The sequence below is a fragment of the Acomys minous genome (assembly GCF_964271855.1).
Source record: "Acomys minous genome assembly, chromosome: 2".
In the NCBI taxonomy this organism is placed as follows: domain Eukaryota; kingdom Metazoa; phylum Chordata; class Mammalia; order Rodentia; family Muridae; genus Acomys; species Acomys minous.
Genome location: NC_140484.1, coordinates 2,315,932 through 2,334,536, shown reverse-complemented (window position 1 = coordinate 2,334,536; position 18,605 = coordinate 2,315,932). Strand labels below are relative to the sequence as shown.

Here is an 18,605-nt window from a genome sequence, read left to right as displayed (position 1 = left end):
AGATGCCCCCCCCCCAGGCTCCCGTGTCTGAGCATGGTCCTTGATGGTGGCACTGTTTTGAACCGGGGCAGAATATCAGAGAGGGCCTTGAGGTTTCATACAGCCTGGCTCTATCTCCTGCGTCTGGCCACCATGTCAGACTCTTAGCCCTCAAACTGTGAGCCACGACAAACTCTTCCTCCCTTGAGCTGCTTCTGAGGTATTTGGTCCTAGCAACCGAAACCTATACATTTTGGACTTTGTGTGGTAAAGCCACACAGCTGGAGACCGTGTTTAAAAAGCTAGGTAGTCTCACGTAGCTGGCGTCTGCCAGATGGAGTCTCCCTGAGGACTTGACTTCTAGAAAAACAGGGTTGGAATGGGCACATGTGCCAGGGTTGGAGCAGGCCACCCCAGGGTCCACGGTGGCTGACATGGTCAGGCAGGCTAGAGGGATCAGCTAGGCTTTCCAAGAAGAGGTGCTTGACCCAGCTACAGAAGGTTTCCTTGGTGTTAGGAAGAGACAGCCTGTGTGAGACCTTCCCTAGGTCAACATATCAAGAGCTCCCACTATGCACAAACCAAAAGACCTTAGTAGGGCTGAGAGGTAACTCTTCAATTCAAAAGACTGTCGTGGGTGGCAGCGCAAATCACTCAGGGTACAGGTAGCAGTTAAGGAATTCATATTAAATCTCCCCATTGCCCAAAGCGTGGGAGGTGCTGGTCTGATGCAGGCGCAGCAGGCTTCGGAGCTCCTTTGCGGCTCCTTGGGAGGGTGCAGGATTCTAGCCCTCTGCAAGTTTCTCTCCTGAGGATGGTGGTTCATCATACACATTCCTGCTGCTTGACAGATTGGACCACTGAGTACAGCCACAGGTTCTGGGATCATGGGCATGGGGGCCCTCACTTGGGCACGTTTGACCTGGAAGAGAAAGCCTCCGTGTGAGCTGTGCACAGGTGACCCAGCGGAGCGGAGAGGTCAGAAGGAAACTGCCTCCCTTGCTCACCTGGCACAAAGGATTCTGGGAGACCGTGGAGCTGCGAGACTCTTGGAGAAGGGTCAGGGGGCTGTGCAGAGCCCGGGCCATATATTCTAAAGGAAGCAGGAAGCATGACCTTACTCCTTTTAATAAGAGATACAGCGTGCACATGCTGAGCAAGCGCAGTGTGTTAGTTCTCATCCTGGTTACAACCCATCCTAACATTTAGAGTTACCACCCCTGTTTCACAGATGCTAAACAGACCAGAGAGCTGCCTGGAGTGTAGCCCTCCAGTGTCCCTGCCAGCTCCCTCCCTTGAGAGCTTGTCTGGAGGTCCTAGCATGGAGAGCCGCAGATCAGCCATCTTCACCAACGCAAACGCCTTCAGGAGTGGCGCAGTGAGGGGGGAAGGGGGCACTAGAGTCGTGCACCAATTCATCTGGCTCAGACTCAGACATGAACTCTGGTGCCCCCTATTTGACCACTTCCCCTTGGTGGGGAGGCCTGGTGACACTCAGAGGAAGAGTAAGCAGCTACCAGGATGAGACCTGATAGGGTGTGGGGGAGGGGTCCCCTCCTGTTACAGACCAAGGGGAGGGGAACAGGGTAAAAGGGGGCGGCGGAGGTGAGGTGGGAACGGGAAGATACAAGCTAGGGGATAACAACTGAGATGTAATCTAAATAAATTACTTAAATTAAAAAAAAAAAAGGCAGTGCTGAAGGGACTCATGGCACCACAGCACAGCAAACACAGCTCTGGCAGGCCTTGCCCTTCCCCTACTCCCTCTGCCAGGTTAAAAGCGGCCACCAAGGTCTACTCCTTTATTTGGCCACTTCTTCCTCCTGAGGCTGACTACCAAGGTCCGGCCATCAAAGCACTGAAGTCCAGCAATCAGAAGCCCCCTTTGGCTCACCTAATTAACCTGTCCAATCACAATTAAACACCTCATCCTAACACGGGGTTTCCCTGGTACATTTAGAAACTGCATTTGCCTATGGGCCATATCCTTCGCCCGCCAGGACAAGTAGCCCTGCCCCTTCTCCCTCATCCTCTGTCTCCTGTCTTTGTCCCTTATTCCCTGCCCTTTGTCCCTCTGGGGCAAATACATATCCTTTGTGCCGAGAACCTGTTTCTTGCTCCCAGCCCCAGAGCCAGCGAGTGCACCCCTCAACCCTCCCACCCCCACCACTACTGCCCCCATGTCTGGCTCTGCCCCTGGATCCTGCAGTTTACGGGAACTGCAGACACACTCACTGCTCGTATGACTTCAGCGGGGCTCTCTTGGCCCGCTCCACCAAGTCCAAGAAGTCTTCGTAACACTTTTGGGCCATGATGGTGTACCTCGTGGCGCAGCCGAGTTCAGTGACCCTGGCTCTGGGCAGGTAGCCAGCCCAGCCAGGGATGGGGGGCTCCCGCATCGGCTTCTTTATATTCTTGCACTCTGCAAGGAGAAGGCAGAGGTCTGGAGGGTCTCGGAGAAGCATGGTGGGGGCACCCCCAAGCCCCCTGCCATATTAGCAGTGAACTCAAGAACCCCTTAGGCTTATAGCCAGGATATAGAGGTAGGATAGGCTGAGGACACACCAGCTCTTGGATCCTAAATCCAGAAGAGCCTCCTGGTGGGAGGAAGCATATCAGAATCAGCACCAGAAGCTGATTCTGATTGGCAGGGTGACCTTGGGCCAGTTTTGGTGACAACGATTGGCAGGGTGACCTTGGGCCAGTTTTGGTGACAACGATTGGCAGGGTGACCTTGGGCCAGTTTTGGTGACAACGATTGGCAGGGTGACCTTGGGCCAGTTTGGTGACAACGATTGGCAGGGTGACCTTGGGCCAGTTTGGTGACAACGATTGGCAGGATGACCTTGGGCCAGTTTTGGTGACAACGATTGGCAGGGTGACCTTGGGCCAGTTTTGGTGACAACGATTGGCAGGGTGACCTTGGGCCAGTTTTGGTGACAACGATTGGCAGGGTGACCTTGGGCCAGTTTTGGTGACAACGATTGGCAAGGTGACCTTGGGCCAGTTTTGGTGACAATGATTGGCAAGGTGACCTTGGGCCAGTTTCGCTACCTCCTCCAGGTGCTGGAAGAATCAAGTCCCAGAACTGAAAGCTGGACAGCACCCTAGGACATGCCTGCATCCTAGGACATGCCTGCACCCTAGGACATGCCTGCTCCCTATGACATGCCTGCTCCCTAGGACATGCCTGCTCCCTAGGACATGCCTGCACCGTAGGACATGCCTGCTCCATCTTCCTCCGTACTCATAAATCGCCACATATTCTGAATAAGACCCTAAGAATGTGGTGTAACTACTGGGCTCTCCTCTTCCTCCTCCTTCCTCTCCCCCTCTCTGTCTCTGTCTCTGTTTCTCTCTCCTCTCTCTCTCCTTTCTCTCTCTCCCTCTCTCTCTCTCTCTCTCTCTCTCTCTCTCTCTGTGTGTGTGAGAGAGAGAGAGAGTGCATCCATGTACTTGTGGAGGCCAGAGCTCCACACTGAACAATGTCTTTTTTAGTTACTCTTACCTTATGTGTGTGGGGGAGGTGGGGAGTGGGAGTGCTGGATATCTCAATGACTCTGCTACCTGGACAGCAAGCCCCTGAGACCTACCTGCGCAATGATTACAGCCATGTGCCACCATGCCTGGCTTACTTACACGGGCTCTGAGGGGATCAAACAGGTCCCCAGGCCCTCTGCGTGACTTTTTCCTGTAGCCCTGTATATATACAAACACTCCAGGTCAAAACTGCATTAAATTGTAGCTATACCATCTGTCTTTCTGTGTGGATCCTCTTTCTGAAGAATTAGTATCAGCGTCTGCATTCAAATCTGGCACAGATGTCAGCATCCCTGCTGTGACCCCGGGGTGGGGTGGGGGGCCCCCACCCGCCCAGGGCACCTCTGTGGCCTCTGCCTAAACAACAATGACATCCAGCTCAGAGAAAACTCCAGATCCACAAGCTGCTGTGGAGAGGCCACCAGGGCTTGCCTCAGCGCTATGAGGGCGCTGCTAGCCTCCCCAGACTACCCCAACTTTTCCATGGGTCCCTTCCCATCGGTGCATGGCTAAGCACTCTTTGTAGGTGCACGACAATGGCCTGCTGGGATGTCACTGGGATCACTGATGTGGGGGAGACCGTACCCAGAGTCAGGGGGTGGTACTTCCTGGCATACTCATGCAGCACCCAGAGGACGGTGTCCTCAGAGCAGATGGGCTTCAGGGGCACGGTGCTGGCCACAGAGCTGTTCAAGTCGTCCATCTGCTCCTTGTATCTCTGCGTTTTCTCCTGGAAGGCTTTCACACAGGGATTCATGTGGTCCTCGCTGGGGGTTCCCTGGCAACTGAGCCATGGTATGAAGCCTGGGAGAGCAACAGGGAATCACAGCTGGAGTGAGGCAGCGCTGGCTGCAGTCTGAGAGCCTGCCTCTGTCCCCACGACCGTGGCCCTCCACTTGGCTCCCCTCCACTGCCACCAACGCTGTATTTTTCCAAAGACTGTTAATACAAACAGCGTTGTTGTTTGCGCGCCGGCTGGGCCCTCCTGAGGGGCTGCAGAAAAATGACCTTGAAGCTGGGGAGGAAAAGTCCATTTCAACAGAGGCGATGACAGCCATACTCTGTGATGGCAAAGCCCCCAATGTCAGGCTGAACAGCAAATGGGGAGAGCATTTAATGGGCCCAAATGATAGTCTGAGAAGTAATTGAAATTATTCATTTTTTTTTTTTTGAGAGAGAAGGCTTATTTTCCTTGACATGTCCCAAATGCAATCTGGGATCTTTCTTGCCAGACCACAGGGAAATTGCAGGCCCATTAAAAGCAGAGACTATAGCATAAAAAGGTAAATTCATTATCTGCAAGACCCTACCCCAGGACAATTTTTCACCATTTCCCACAAAATAACATGTAATCATTACAATTAGTCAGGGTAAAACACAACTATTTATTTTATTTGAGCTGGATGCTGAATCCCTAAGTGCTATCCCATTGTCACAGTAAAACTGTTTTTTTTAAAAGAAGGGGGGAAACTGGTTAAGAACTTGGCTTTAAGCGGGAAAGTAAATAAACACCTCTCAGTGTTGGAGCTCACTGCTTTTGCCTTCTTGACCTAAGGAAGAAAACCTGGCTCTGGGGTTCCAATTCCTGTTCCTTCTAGAAGAGTCTAACAGACTAACCTTGACAGGGCTGAAGGTTTGCATCCCCTATCTGCTCTAGTTTGAATGTAAAATGTGTCCCCCACAGGCTCCTGTATTTGAAACTTGGTCCCACCATGCTGGGGCCAGCTAGAGGGAATGCGTGGCTGGAGGGGGCTTTAAGGTTTGTAGCCCAGCACCGCTTCCTCCCTTCTTCTGCTTCTTAGTCCCTCCAGGAGCTCCTGCTGAGCCTGCTTCCAAAAGGTAGCCGAAATAAGCCCCTCCTCCCTTACACCAAGCCCCTCCTCCCTTACACCAAGCCCCTCCTCTCTTACACCAAGCTCCTCCTCCCTTACACCGTTCCTCATCAGGTGCTTGGTAACAGCAACAAGTACCTATAGACCATCTATTTTCCCAACCCCTGGGCAGTCAAAGTGTCCTACGATGTCATGGAGGAGGCCACAGAAACTCAAGGCCCCGTTTTGAAGTGGCACCTCTACCACCAGGATCTGCTTTTACCTATATATTTTGTGTACGTGTATGCACACACACATGACGCTCACATGCCCGGTGATACAAGTCACCTTGCTGAGCCTTAGTAAGGTCCAGGGTACCTAAAGAAGTGTGTGAACCCTGGAGCCTTCAGTCATCACAACAGCCATGGGCAGTATCCCACGTGATGAGGTGCATCGTATCCCCCAAATAAACATATCCACGTCCTTAATCCCTGATACCACTGGGCATGAAAATGTGGCCTTAGAACAAATAATTAAGGCACTAAAAGCAAGATCACTCCATGTCTAAGCTGTCCCTAAAGCCAAAGACTGGTGTCCTTAACAGGAGAACAGGGGAACGGGGAGAGGCAAACTTACAAAATCCATTTGAAGAATCAAGAGATGATGGGGCTGGCTGCGGTTTACAGAATTCATTTTGTACATAAAGAAGGTTATTTACAGTCATGTAGACAGTAGACAAACGTAGCTGTGAATTAAACTGGAATCCAAAACCCACTCTCTTATCTAGTTAGTAGGGCCAGGGTTAGCCTGGGAAACCTTGAAACATTTTCTAAGAGTAGCCCCTTCTGAGACCACCCTGTGCCACTTACAGGGATATGTGCACAGTTCTCAGGGTCTCAGAAGCCTGATGGGGGAAGAACCTTTAGGAATGGAGAACAACAGTCCTACTTTGTCAAGGATGGAAGGGTTTATTAGACACAGGCTTTCGGGGCTACAACCTCGACAGGGCAGGGAGGGGTTTGGTCTCATTTATGAGATGTGGGAAGAAATGAGAAATGTTAAGAACTACCCTTGTGGGAGACTTGGGCAAGCCCAACTCCCAACACCTACCTCCTGTTTGCCTATCCTCAGTCACTATGTCTCTCCTTATCTGCACGTCACCCAGCAGGTGCTCAGTGCTTCTCATAAGCCCAGGCATGTCCTGACCGGTTTGGCCTAAGTGGCTTCTCCTCAGTTATCCAGGCCTAGCTGTCACCCTCCTGCAGCATTGGGAGCTCGCAATGTATGTCTTGAAAGCTGGAGTACTTGTGCTAGCTAGCCCAGCTAGACACAGACAGTGCACCAGACAAGCCAGAGACGGGGACCACTGTTACAGATGTCACTTACCACAGTATCCTGGTGTGATGGGCAGCTTTCTCATGAAGGTCTCCGGAGAGTCCATTTTACTCTGCCGGTGAAGGGAAAGAGGCATGAAATGGTCTCAAGGACTTACTGCACACGTGTGAGAGTTCTTGGGTGTAAAAGGATGCCTCTGTCAGGGGCTGGGGCCGAGGGGTTTACTGCCTCACACCCACTGCTGGTTGGCAGAGTTACCTTGGGTTACACACCAGAGGCCTGGTGCCAAGGGCTCGGTCTCCACCTATGAGTGTCTCACTCTCCAGAGACACATCTCCTACCACCCCTCCATCCATCTGTCCATCCACCCACTCATCAGTCTAATGAAACGATACGCATATATGGCCACAAAACAGGGCAGGTTCGTGAAGATAAAGATGAGCGAGACCCAGGAGCACCAGGTTCGGCTCTTGAAGCTTGCCTGAGAGGCATGAGAAGCAACCCGTTTCTCCGCAGCATGCTCAATTCAGGCCGAACCCGGTTTGGAAGCAACTTGTGCAGCTGAGTGCCTTTACTCTCAGAACATCTGGCAATGTCCAGAGACATCTTGGGTGTCATAACTAACGGGGCAGGATGCCACTGGTGCCTTGTGACTAGGTCCCTGCTCAACTTTATTCAATGCATATGAGACGCCCCCCCCCCCCCCCAAGCAAAGGTTAAGAGCACAACTGTCTTGGAAGGAACTTTAAGCCGCAAAAACCAAACCAAAACAAAACAAAAAAACCGGCATGGAGTCCAGGGAGGGGATGGAGGTGACAGGTGTCCACTCCAGAACCAGCTATATAAATACGTCTGTGGCTAAGCCCTTCCCTCCCCAGGCGTCACCAGTGGTGCCTCACAAGCCGAGGTTTGTATATGGACTCTCTAGCTCACCTATGCCCTATGCTGCCAAGCCAGAGCAGCTCTTTAACCTGATGCTTCTGTGGCCAGTGCCTGGCGGTGGAGAACACAGTTGTCAATAAAACAGTCCAACAAACACTGTGCAGCCAAGAGCAGTGGAGGTGGGGGCACATCCCCGAGGGCCACTTGGCCTCTGGCACTATGCGCCTGATCCCTGAGAGAAAGCTGGTCTTAGCCTGGCAAACCTGGGAAGCCATGTCCGCCTCACCTCACCACTGACCACCTGCTAGCTGAAAATTGTTCTTACAGGTAGGGAGAAGTGAATTATACCCACTTCCAGATAAGGGTTAAAGAAAATGGCAACAGGCATTAGTAAAGATGCTGAAGGAAACTGTATTCTTGTTTACACTCTACAGTGTCATAAGGGTGTCTATGGCAGTCACTACACTTGACACATGAGAAAAAAAGAGAGATAGTTTGTCTCAAGCTGTGAGGTGAAAGGGCGCATGAGCAAGGACTGCTAAAGTCCTTGGGGCAGGAAGTGCAGTAAACCTAGAACCCCTAACCAGATCCAGCCAATGGACACCACATTCTCCACAATTGTGTGGAGAGCAGGGACTGACTCGGACATAAACTCTGATGTCCCCTGAATGACCACTTCCCCTTGGTGGGGAGACCTGGTGGCACTTAGAGGAAGAGTAAGCAGGCTACCAGGAAGAGACCTGATAGGCTGTGATCTTATGGTGGGGGAGGAGGTCTCCTTCTGTCACAGACTTAGGGGAGGGGAAGAGGATGAAAGAGGGAGGGAGGGAGGGAGGTACGGGAAGATACAAGTGAGGGGATAACAATTGAGACGTAATCTGAATAAATTACTTTAAAAACAACAACAACAAACAAACAAAAAACAAGCCAGGTGTGGTGGCACACACCTTTAATCCCAGCACTCGGGAGGCAGAGGCAGGCGGATTGCTGTGAGTTCGAGGACAGCCTGGTCTACAAAGTGAGTACAGGACGGCCAGAATAACAGAGAAATCCTGTGTCGAAAAACCAAAAAAAAAAAAAAAAAAAAAAAGAGTATGACCCTTGGGTGGCTAGAAACAGGCCAGCCTATAGGGAAAGGGGAGGAGCTTGGAAGGCTGCTGAAGAACCCCGGCAGAGGATAGGACCCTTTTTCACCCAGCCCCTGCTCTCACCTGGGCCGGCCTGAGCACCCCTAGGGAAACAGGCAGCTTGGACTGCCAACCAGCTCTTGAAGGCCTTTGTGCGCTCACTGCCTGGGCGGGGCAGATGCTGGATCCATCCGGGACATTTGGAGCTGGCTCCGCCCCCAGAGGTGGGGTGTTGGGGTGACACCGGAACAGGAACCGCTAATCTCTCAGCCCTGGGAAATCCAGGTGTTTGCCTCGTAGATGTTTGTTCTGGGGTTTGTTGTCTGTAGCTTGAGTGCCTCATTCGCACCAGAAGAGGCCAGACGTACAGACTGACAGAGGGGAATCCTTGCCGGAATTCCACGCTCCCAACCCCCAGGTCCGGGAGAAGTGGGCCGTGGTCTCCATCTGCGCCACGTAAGGGCCAGCAAGGGGCAGGAGGCAGTCTGGGAATGGAGGGTCACCTGTGTCCATGTGGTCTTGTCCTAGTACTTCCTTTCTTAGGAGAGCTGGGTTTTGTTCCTGGTTCCCCCTCCCCAACCCCCCCAACCCCCCCCCTCCCACCATCCCTTCGTCCTCCGCAAAGTCCCAGGACACAACCGCGTTACCATAGAGAAGGTGTGCTTGCAGACCCAGCCTTACTCCTTTCTAGTAGTGGTTTCCTGGGAAGGAAGAGGGTCTGAGCCATCATTAATCCCAGTGTGATGCCACTGTGTGAACCAAGTGGGGCATGGCTGTCCTGGCAGCTCTGACTGGCTCTTCCCTTGTCCATCTGACACTTGTTTAGTGCACTTCCTGGAGAGCATCGCACCGCGCTCTCCTGGAGACTGAACTTCAGATCAAGCCAGGTGGAACCAACCACCTTTCACCCTCCTGGACTCCTGGGACCACACCTCAAGCCACCCGGACACTCAAGAGCCAATTTAGAATGGGCCCAATGGTGGAGCCTGGGAGTAAGCCAAGATTTTAGACAGACAGCCGATGCCTGCAAGGATGCCCTGAGGGCAGGTTTCAAGGCCGTATAGAGCTTTAATGATTTTCCTCCAGACAGTTGGCTCGAATTTGGAGGAGACAGAGCCGTGGTCATCCCTGGATGCAAAGCCGCCTGACTAAAGAACGGCTCTCAGTAAGGCTTGTAGCACCTGAAAACGGACTTGAGACAAAGGAAGAAGTCAGTAATGGCACCACCACCCCATAATACCACCTACACCGCAAATGAGAAAAACAAACAAACAAAAACTATTGTAGGCCACATGAAATTCAGAGTTTTACTTTATTAGAATCTGTGAGGACAGAGTTTGCAGAACACACTCCTGTCTAGTTGTGAACCGCTGCAAAATTCTGTGAGGTTTGGATCCGCCTTGTAGTGAACAAGACTCGCCGTGCTGAGATCTTAGGATATGGTTCCATATTTCAAGCAGAGGAGGAGCTAGATAATGGCCAACAACTTTTATACGGCCACCCACTTAAGCCATTCCCCGGGATACCTACTGCGCAGCCTAATCAACTATTGCATCACTACAGTGTGAAATCCGATCGTCGATTAATAATGTATTTTGACTCCTGCTTATATTGGTACATGCAACTCTTTGCTACCCTGGCAATTAACCAGACCTGGACTCTAAAAGCTAAACTTGGCCTAAGTAACATCCTAAGGGTGGGGCAGGGACTCAGCCATCACTCCCCAGAACCTTCTCTTTCCACTGTGCATGTCACTCTGCATTCCTGAGTGCCTGCTGCGTATAGAATATGTAAGTCACCAGATGATATAGGCCAAGGACAACTGGTCAAGACCACAAGACCCTCGGGAGCTTTAAGACTTGGAAATGTGTCCCATGTACTTATCTTGCTAGGCTTGTTTTCAGTCCGGGTAGGGAGAGATTGGAGAACTTTACTTAAAGGCTTGGCTATGGGGGCTGCATCTTCGGGCCCTCAGGGCGTCCAGTAAACTTGCCACTCCTTCCCCGTTGTCAGCTCGCTAACACTGCAGGTTTCTACCAGCTCAAGCAAGCTAAACAGGAAGCAAGGAGACAGACTTAGCATAAGGTGAGGAGCGCTTTACCTCCCAGTTACTTATTCAACCCAACAGAAACCTTGTTTTTACGTGCCACTTGTTTCCTCTGATCGTAAAGTGTGCCATGTGTCACACTGCCAGGGAGGAGAGGTCGACAACCCTGTGAAATGCAAAGTGCTCCGGCCGGCGTTCAGCCCTCAGAGCCTGGACAGGAGAATCCACACATCGCTATTTGGGCAGGGTGTGCTCCTGTGGAAGAGCCCGAAGAAGCTGTCCGTCTGGGCAGTCAGACAGCAGCACATTCTGACCCAAGGCACCTCTGTCTATTGCTCAGTCTTGCATATGGTCCACTGCGCAGTGACAGCAGGAACAGTGACTGGCTAAGGGCGATTCGGAAATGTAGCTTCCAGGCAGCAGTGTCATTAAACAGAAAAATAGGAGTACCTTCCTTTTTCAAACAAGCACGCAGTAGGAAACAAAGATTCTGTACAAGATTCTAGTACATATGTACATAAAATTATATCCATTGTAACAAAATTGAGCGCCTACGCGAGGACTGTGGCTGGAGACACCAGAGAGAGACCCGGGAGCCTCTGACGCAGGGTTAGTGGGACAGTCCTAGGAAGCAAGCCTCCCGGTGCCTCGGTGCCTGGATCTGAGACCCTGCCTGCCATTCGCTTTGGGGTTCCTGTTTTTTCTTGTTCTATGGTTTAGTAGCATTTTCACATTCTAGCAGGGAATTCCGCAGCAAGCCGTGTGAGAAAGCAGACTAGGTTGAAATTTACACTGCAACTTAGAATCTGCATATTGGCTATGGCGATGGGTTCAGAACCCCAACTTGCATTTGAAGCTCCTTCCCTCACTCTGCAATCATTCATTCACTCATTCAGTCATTCATCCCGCACGTCTCCAGGGATTAGAAGTCGGGACGACTTCCAGCAGGTGGACGGACAGCTTTGAACAGATCCCAAGGACTATGGGTCAGATTCTGGGTTCTTTATCCTCAGTCGGCTCCTGAACGTTGGTGAGAGCAGCTTTGCACAGAAGCAAGACAACACAGAACCTGGGCAGCTTTGTCCCACTCATGCCGTCTTTTTCCTTCTCGGGTCTTTCCTGTGAGGGCTAAAAGGGCCAGGCCAGGCGCATCTCTAACCCCTCCCACCTACAGGGCAGCGTGTGGGCACAGACGCTCTTCCCTGAGGACAACCTGACGGAAAATGTTGAGGCCACACACTGTGGTCTGTGGTCACTTCAGCTTTGACAGAAAACAAAACAAAACAAAACACCTCTCAGGTTCAAAATTCTCACAACCCAACACTAGATATGCAGATCCTGTCCCTCCAGAGTCAGCTCTGGCTAAAAGGGATGCGATTCAGGACCCGCCTGTGACAAGCACCCGGGCGACTCTGAGGCAGCTGAGCCACAGACCTGCTCTTGGAAAGGCTGTTCCCCTTCACCAGGCCTAGGTCCACAGACTCTTTTAAGATGAGTTTGAAAAGCTGAAGATTTGACCGGTACATTTCATGGAATAAAATCCCCTTTTGTATTTCCTTATTGGGGGATGAAGAAGAGCAGGGAGGAAGGGGTTAATTGAGAGTGTGCAGGGTTTGCAAGGCAGGGGCCTGGCTTTGGGTGACATAGAAGCAGGGCAAATGGAAACCTCATTCTCTCCAATTAAATCCCTACTAAGATCCCTACATTAATTAGGACCTGTGGACTCAAGGTCTGTTGTTCTGAGATTCACCCTTTGATCTGTGTCCTCATTTGCTGGGTCTGAATTAGCCCCAGGCAACTGTGGTCCAAAAATGCATAATAGTATAGTATAGTAAGATGTACTGAGACAGACCACGTTTGTATAAATTTTATCAAAGTGTTCTCATTATTGTCCTATTTCACCATTAGTTATTGTTGCTAAGATCTTACTACTTTATTAAATTGAACTTCATCATAGGTATGGAAGTATAGAAAAAAGGTTTGGTACTATCCATCACTCGGGGTATCCACTGGGGAATCTCAGAATGTATATTCTACAGACTGGAGGGAACTGCTGTAATTTGGGGCAAGTCACTAACTCTTCAGTGTGCGTTTCCACCAAAGCAAGCTTTCACTGCTCTGGAAAATCGAGGTATCAGCACTTCCCCCCCACCTCATATCGTGGTTGAGTTAGCCAAGGCTGCCCTATCCTTCACTGAGCCTCCTTGCAATCTAAAGTATATGAGAGCCTAAAATGGTGCTCAGTGTGGGCGGTCTTCTCCCACTAGCTTAAAAAAAAAAAAGAAAAATAAATACTGTAAGTTGCCGCGGAGTCACCACTTTGAGTCTTGTGAAAAAGAGAAGAAATTAACAGCAGGTAGCTGTATTTCCTAGTCACTGCCTTCCAAGACAATTTAAAAACACATGTGATGGAGATCCCCTCCTGGCTCAGGGATATCACATCAAATCCAAGGACACGGCAATGGGTGTCCTAAGTCAAGCAAACTGCACCGATTTCCTCACCCAGGAGGAAACCTTTTGACCATCCAGGAACCTTTGAAAGCTGCTGCTGCAGGACCCTTGAACTACTTCCTGTTTCCAAATCATGATATTAGTTACTGAGTTTTTCTGACTCTAATGTACCCTCCAAAAAAAAAAAATCCTTAGTTAATTTTCTCCCTGGTTCTCATCTTTCCTACTGGCGACATTCAGGTGGGCAGTGGCAAGGGTCAGGGGTCAAGAGTCAAGGGTCAGGGACAGAGCAGTCATGGCTGAGGTCAGTGGACGCGGAGGAGTCCCAGGGGCCAGGGGCCAGGGGCCGGGACGACGACGGTTACATTAGTAATTTAAGAAGTCGATCCCCACTCTGACACTCTTTGAGGTGGCTATATCGATGGCTGTGGCCTTGATCTCAGTGTCCCCAAACTGCATAAGGGTCTGGATTTCCCTGCGGGCAGGCACCGCCGTGGCACTGGTCCCCGTGAGGTCCAAGCGGAGCGTGCCGCACTTCTTCACCCCTGGGTCGGTGATGAAGCTGACACTGTCGTGCTCGGAGCTATAGATGTTGATGAGGATGACCAGCTGGGAGGGCTTGGCCGGAGTGTAGCTGCGCTTCACCAGCTCCCCGAGGGCCACGGACTGGTCGGCGGAGATGAACTTGTCAAACACGTCGGTGCACCAGCGCGTGCCGTCCTTTACCAGGAGCTTCTCAGGAGGGTGCTTCCCCTCCACGTAGCGGTTCAGCACGCCGACGCCGTAGGTGAGAGGAGACCGGCGCACCTTGATGACCGCAGGGTCCAGGCCGAAGAGGACGGCGCCCTTGAGGATGGTGAGGCCCACGTCCTGGGGGATGATGATCCTGCACTTGTCGCCGAAGGCTGCCTGCACTGCCTGCTGCAGAAGGGGCGCTTCTGCAAAGCCGCCCACCAAGAAGAGGAACTTGACGGTGGATACCTCAGGCTTCTGAAACAGGTCCCCTGAATGGGAAGGAGGAAGGAAGATCAGATCCTCAAAAGTAAGGCGGCAGGGGGCGGACACGGCTGTCTGAGCCTGTGGGAGTCAGCTAACCATAGAGCATCTAGAGGCGCTGGCTTTGCCTGAGCCCATTGGCCTGAGCTTTTACTGAGCTGGTCCTAGGAAGAAAGGTTTACACACTGTATGCTTAGGAACAAAGGCGAGTGCTGTGCCAAGTGCAAGCCCCACTCGTCAGACATGGTGGTGACTCAAACTATAAACATTCTTCATAACAATAGGAGTCCCCTAGATTTGTGTTCCAACCTGTTAGACATAACTGTCTCTGATATTCACAAACGTAAAAGGGGGGTGCATAAAAGGTCCAGCGTCTGGGTCCTGTGTGCCCCTGGGGGAGGACAACCAACACACTGGATGCCAGCATGGACAAACTCTGCTTGCTGTGGAATCTTTCCTTGGTTCACAAAACAGTTCCTTCTTAGCCAGTGAGGCAAGGATTCCTAAGTTTTCCTGATACTCCAAACAAGATACATTCCCAAGGCCTGGTTTCAGAGTTTCTTAACCTCGGACCTTCAAGGCTAAAGTGAAGCCTAGGTACAGACAGGTCCGCAGCTTTCCCGGCTTTGCAGTTAGAGGAACAGCATCCGGAGACATGTCCAGCAGCATCCCAAGATGCTCAAGCCCCACCCACTTGAGCAGGCTCCAGCCCTGTAGCTTGCAGATCCATACTCCCCACCAGCTGGTTACCGCCCCTATTCCCAGCTCTGCCCACAGCTGGCCAAGACCCAGCTCCTACTTACGAAGGTGCTCAATAATGCTGTCAATGGTTGGCTTAAAGAGGGCATTCATAGCATCCGGGCTCATCCTCAGCATCCCCTGAGAGGACCACTTCACAAAGTCCACACTGGGAATAACATCAAGAGGAACAAGACGTGAGTGAGGGCTCAGTGCCCAGGCTGATCTGCACAGCCGTGTGGCCTGAAGGAGCATCTGTCCCACCGTGGGGATGAAAAGGTTTTAAAGTAGAAAGCGTCCTTGGAAATTCCCTCAGCCCCCCAAACCCGGATGCTCAGAAGCACAGGAGCTAAGACATAACCCTAAGTTCCTCCTTGCTCTGTACTAGCACCAAACTCCCCCAGTATGATGAAGGCCAAAGCCCAGCACAAGAGACAAAGAGGTAAGCAGAGGGGCCCCTAGGACATCTGTGTTGTACTGACATTTGCTACAAGTCTGTGGTTGGGTCACCTCCTCAGCTCTCTGGGCCCCTGTGGCATCACTAAGGTGTCTCTCACTTTACAGGACAGCCTTGGTGTGTCTCTGTGTCTCCATCCATCACGGCTAGAAACAGCAGTGTGGAGGGCTGGGCTTTGGTGTGGCCTCTACTTAGTAGCCATGAACTTTGGCTACATGGCCCTCCATCTTCTCTGAGCTGGCTCTCCAGGGCTGGAAGCCAAAGTGCCAAGGTTAACAGCTATAACCTGAGTGCCCTGCTCCCCGCCAGGGGAGGCGCCAAAGACCAAGTAGAAACTGTATCTGTGAAACACTTGGCAAAGTGTTGTTTGCTTGTTTGTTTTCCTAATTTAACTAATGTTGGGAACTATTCATTATGCAGACCCAACAGAGACCTCAACCGCTCAAAAGCTCAGGGACCATGCAAACGGCACTTCAGTCTCAAGCAAAGTGCATGCCAGCTTCTCAGCACCACATCTTCCTGGGCCAGGACACACTTCCATGGCATAAGCCAAGGACAGTGCATGGTGTGGAGTGACACTGTGGCTGGCTGTGGCTGGCTGGAAGGCCCCAGGGACTGTGCCTCAGTCCAAGGTGGGGCACTCAGTGTCAATAAGGCCGTACTCATTAGGATTTATGTCAACCATGCTTAAATCCACATTTCCCTACAAAATAAGATGCATTGCCCTTTTGAAGGATGCTCGGCTCTGCTTTTTTTTTTTTTTTTGAGACAGGGTCTCACCATACCATCTAGCCCTCGCTGGCCTGGAACTCACTATGTAGACCAGACTGGCCCCAAACAGGCAGTCTCCTGCCTTTGTTTCCTCTGCCACCCACCTCTGCTAGAATAAAAGTGCAGACCGCTACACCACTTTCAAAAAGTAACTGGAAGAAAAAAAAATCACCATTCTCTTTTCTGAAGTCAGCAAGTCACTGAGGAATAACTGTTTCTTTAGGAGTGTTCCAGATACACTAAAAAAAAGGGACATAGTGAGAGTGTGTGCACCCCTAATGAACTGTGGGCTGAGGGACGTGTTATGTGTGCACCCCTAATTAACTGTGGGCCTAGGTCACTGTCCTCAGTGCGTACCAACTTCCAATGCAGAGACAAGCAGACTGCACATGTCCCCTGGTGTGATGTATCAGGACATTACAGCAGCTGAGGATGCCTGCATAGACTGGCCCACGGCCAGGCTTTCAGCATTCTGCCATGGGAGAGGAAGGATTCATGAAGCCCCTCTCCTCCCTGAGAGTCACAGGTAGTGATGGTTCTTGGAGAGGGAGAATTGCTCTTTGTGACATGGTGTTAAGGTGCATGTGTGTGCGAAAAACTCCTCACCAATGCTGTACACAGCCCTAATGAAATGGGGACACACACACACATGCATGCATGCACACATACAGACACACGTGCACACACATATACACACATATAGACTCACACACTCACACACATGCATACACATACAGACTCATACACACACACACACACACACACACACACACACACACACACACATGCACACGTATAGACACACACTCAAGACACTGTCTGCCTCAGCCTCCACATATGGGGATCACAGGCACGCCTTACCACAGATGCCTCAAAGACAATTTTTTGAAATTTATCAGAAACTTGGCTTGTTTGTTTCCATTTAAAAATGTTCAGTTTTAGTGAGGTCTTCCATATGGGACCATTTTGCAGCAAACTGAGGTGTAAGTGCAAGCAAGGACCTCGGAGGAGCAGGAAACCCGGATTCCCACCATGGCTCAGTCACCCGGTACACACTAGGCCCTGTCTAGACACTGTGCTGCAGCAGCTGCCTGTGGTGGTTTGAGTGAGAACAGCCCCATAGGCTCAGACATGTGACTACTTAGTCAACAGGGAGTGGCACTATTTGAAAAGGATTAGGAGGTGTGGCCTTGTTGGAGAAAGCGTGTCACTGGAGGGTGGGCATCGAGATGTCAAAAGCCCACACACAAGGCCAGTCCCTGTCCCTGCCTCTCTGTCTCTGTCTGTCTCTCTGTGTCTCTGTCTTTCTGCCTCCCCCGCCCTCCCTCTCTGTCGTCTTTGTCTCTGTCTCTCTTTCTCTCTGCTAGCAGACTGCAGCTCTCAGCTCCGGCGCCTCCATGCTCCCTGCTGTGAGGATAATGAACTAAGCCTCTGAAGCTGTAAGCCAGCCAGGTAAATGCTTCCCTTTATTTTATTTATTTATTTATTTATTTATTTATTTAGTTTTTCGAGACAAGGTTTCTCTGTGTAGCCTTGGCTGTCCTGGACTCGCTCTGTAGACCAGGCTGGCCTCAAACTCACAGCGATCCACCTGCCTCTGCCTCCCGAGTGCTGGGATTAAAGGTGTGCGCCACCATGTCCGGCTAATGCTTCCCTTTATAAGAGCTGTCTGGGTCACGGTGTCTCTTCACAGCAGTGAAACACTGACTAAGATTCCACCCAAACAAAATATCCTGTTTTCATAAAGCTAGAATTGCCTCAGCGAACATCCCAGCTAACACACAGAGCATACTTTCTGTGACCTGGGTCTGATGCTAAGGGCCTAACATTAGGAACGCATGTTACTCCCACAGGACCCCTCGAGGTACGTAGAATTATTACCCATTTTTCATAGTAAAGGTAAAGTTGAGGCATGGATAAACTGAGTCATTGCTCAAGAGCACACTGTACATGGGGTCAGAACTCACAAACCACTCATCAACACTGTTCACCCCTGGACTCTCCAGACCCCAAGGCAAGCCAGCGTACTTGCTCTTCCTCAAGGCGTGCTCCACGCTGTGGCCCCGGAACTTCTTGTAGTAGTCGATGAAGGAGAAGGGCAGAGTGATGTTCAGGGGGTTGCTGCGATCAGGCGCAGCCGCTCTTTTGCGAGACTCAAAGGCGATCATTAAGTCCACCCAGGCTGCCGGGCGTTTGATCTTGAACTGTTCGATGAAATCCTCTCCAAATATTTTACAAAGCAGTTTTTCAAATTCATAGTCTACTCCCAGAGATCCATAGGGTCCACCTGAGTGCAGGACAAAATGGGAGCCCGTGATGTTAGAGAAGGAAAAAAAAGTGAGAGACTAAAACCAAAGCCTGAAGCCCAGGCCTTTACGCCCCACGCCCACCCCCACCCTAACCCCCACCCCAGTGTTCTCTGAGGCACACAGATTCCCGCCCGGTGCACAGACAACAGCTAACCACCCACT

General features: G+C 51.2%; 2 protein-coding genes and 1 long non-coding RNA gene across 4 annotated transcripts in view; 1 reads left to right on the top strand and 2 right to left on the bottom strand.

Annotated features, from left to right (window-relative positions):
* Positions 1 to 564: 564 nt before the first annotated feature.
* Positions 565 to 8,902, bottom strand: SPMIP5 (sperm microtubule inner protein 5). Its single transcript, XM_084772848.1, has 6 exons — positions 8,759 to 8,902; positions 6,717 to 6,777; positions 4,105 to 4,323; positions 2,215 to 2,401; positions 987 to 1,072; positions 565 to 901 (listed from the first exon to the last, which is right to left on the bottom strand). The coding sequence occupies exons 2-6, from the start codon at positions 6,769 to 6,771 to the stop codon at positions 765 to 767; spliced, it is 684 nt and encodes a 227-aa protein (XP_084628974.1). The 5' UTR covers positions 6,772 to 6,777; positions 8,759 to 8,902; the 3' UTR covers positions 565 to 764.
* Positions 8,872 to 12,010, top strand: LOC311592446. The gene is made up of 2 exons (XR_014777412.1): positions 8,872 to 8,959; positions 9,501 to 12,010. It is a non-coding gene; the product is annotated as an uncharacterized lncRNA (long non-coding RNA).
* HSPA12A (heat shock protein family A (Hsp70) member 12A) overlaps positions 9,968 to 18,605 on the bottom strand; it is a 160,690-nt gene continuing 152,052 nt past the window's right edge. For both annotated transcript variants that reach the window (XM_084772839.1, XM_084772840.1), the window contains 3 exons: positions 18,163 to 18,421; positions 14,972 to 15,075; positions 9,968 to 14,176 (listed from right to left, as the gene is read on the bottom strand). In XM_084772839.1, coding sequence (XP_084628965.1) covers positions 13,539 to 14,176; positions 14,972 to 15,075; positions 18,163 to 18,421 — 1,001 coding nt within the window. In that variant the 3' untranslated portion in view covers positions 9,968 to 13,538. The remainder of the gene's footprint in view (positions 14,177 to 14,971; positions 15,076 to 18,162; positions 18,422 to 18,605) is intronic.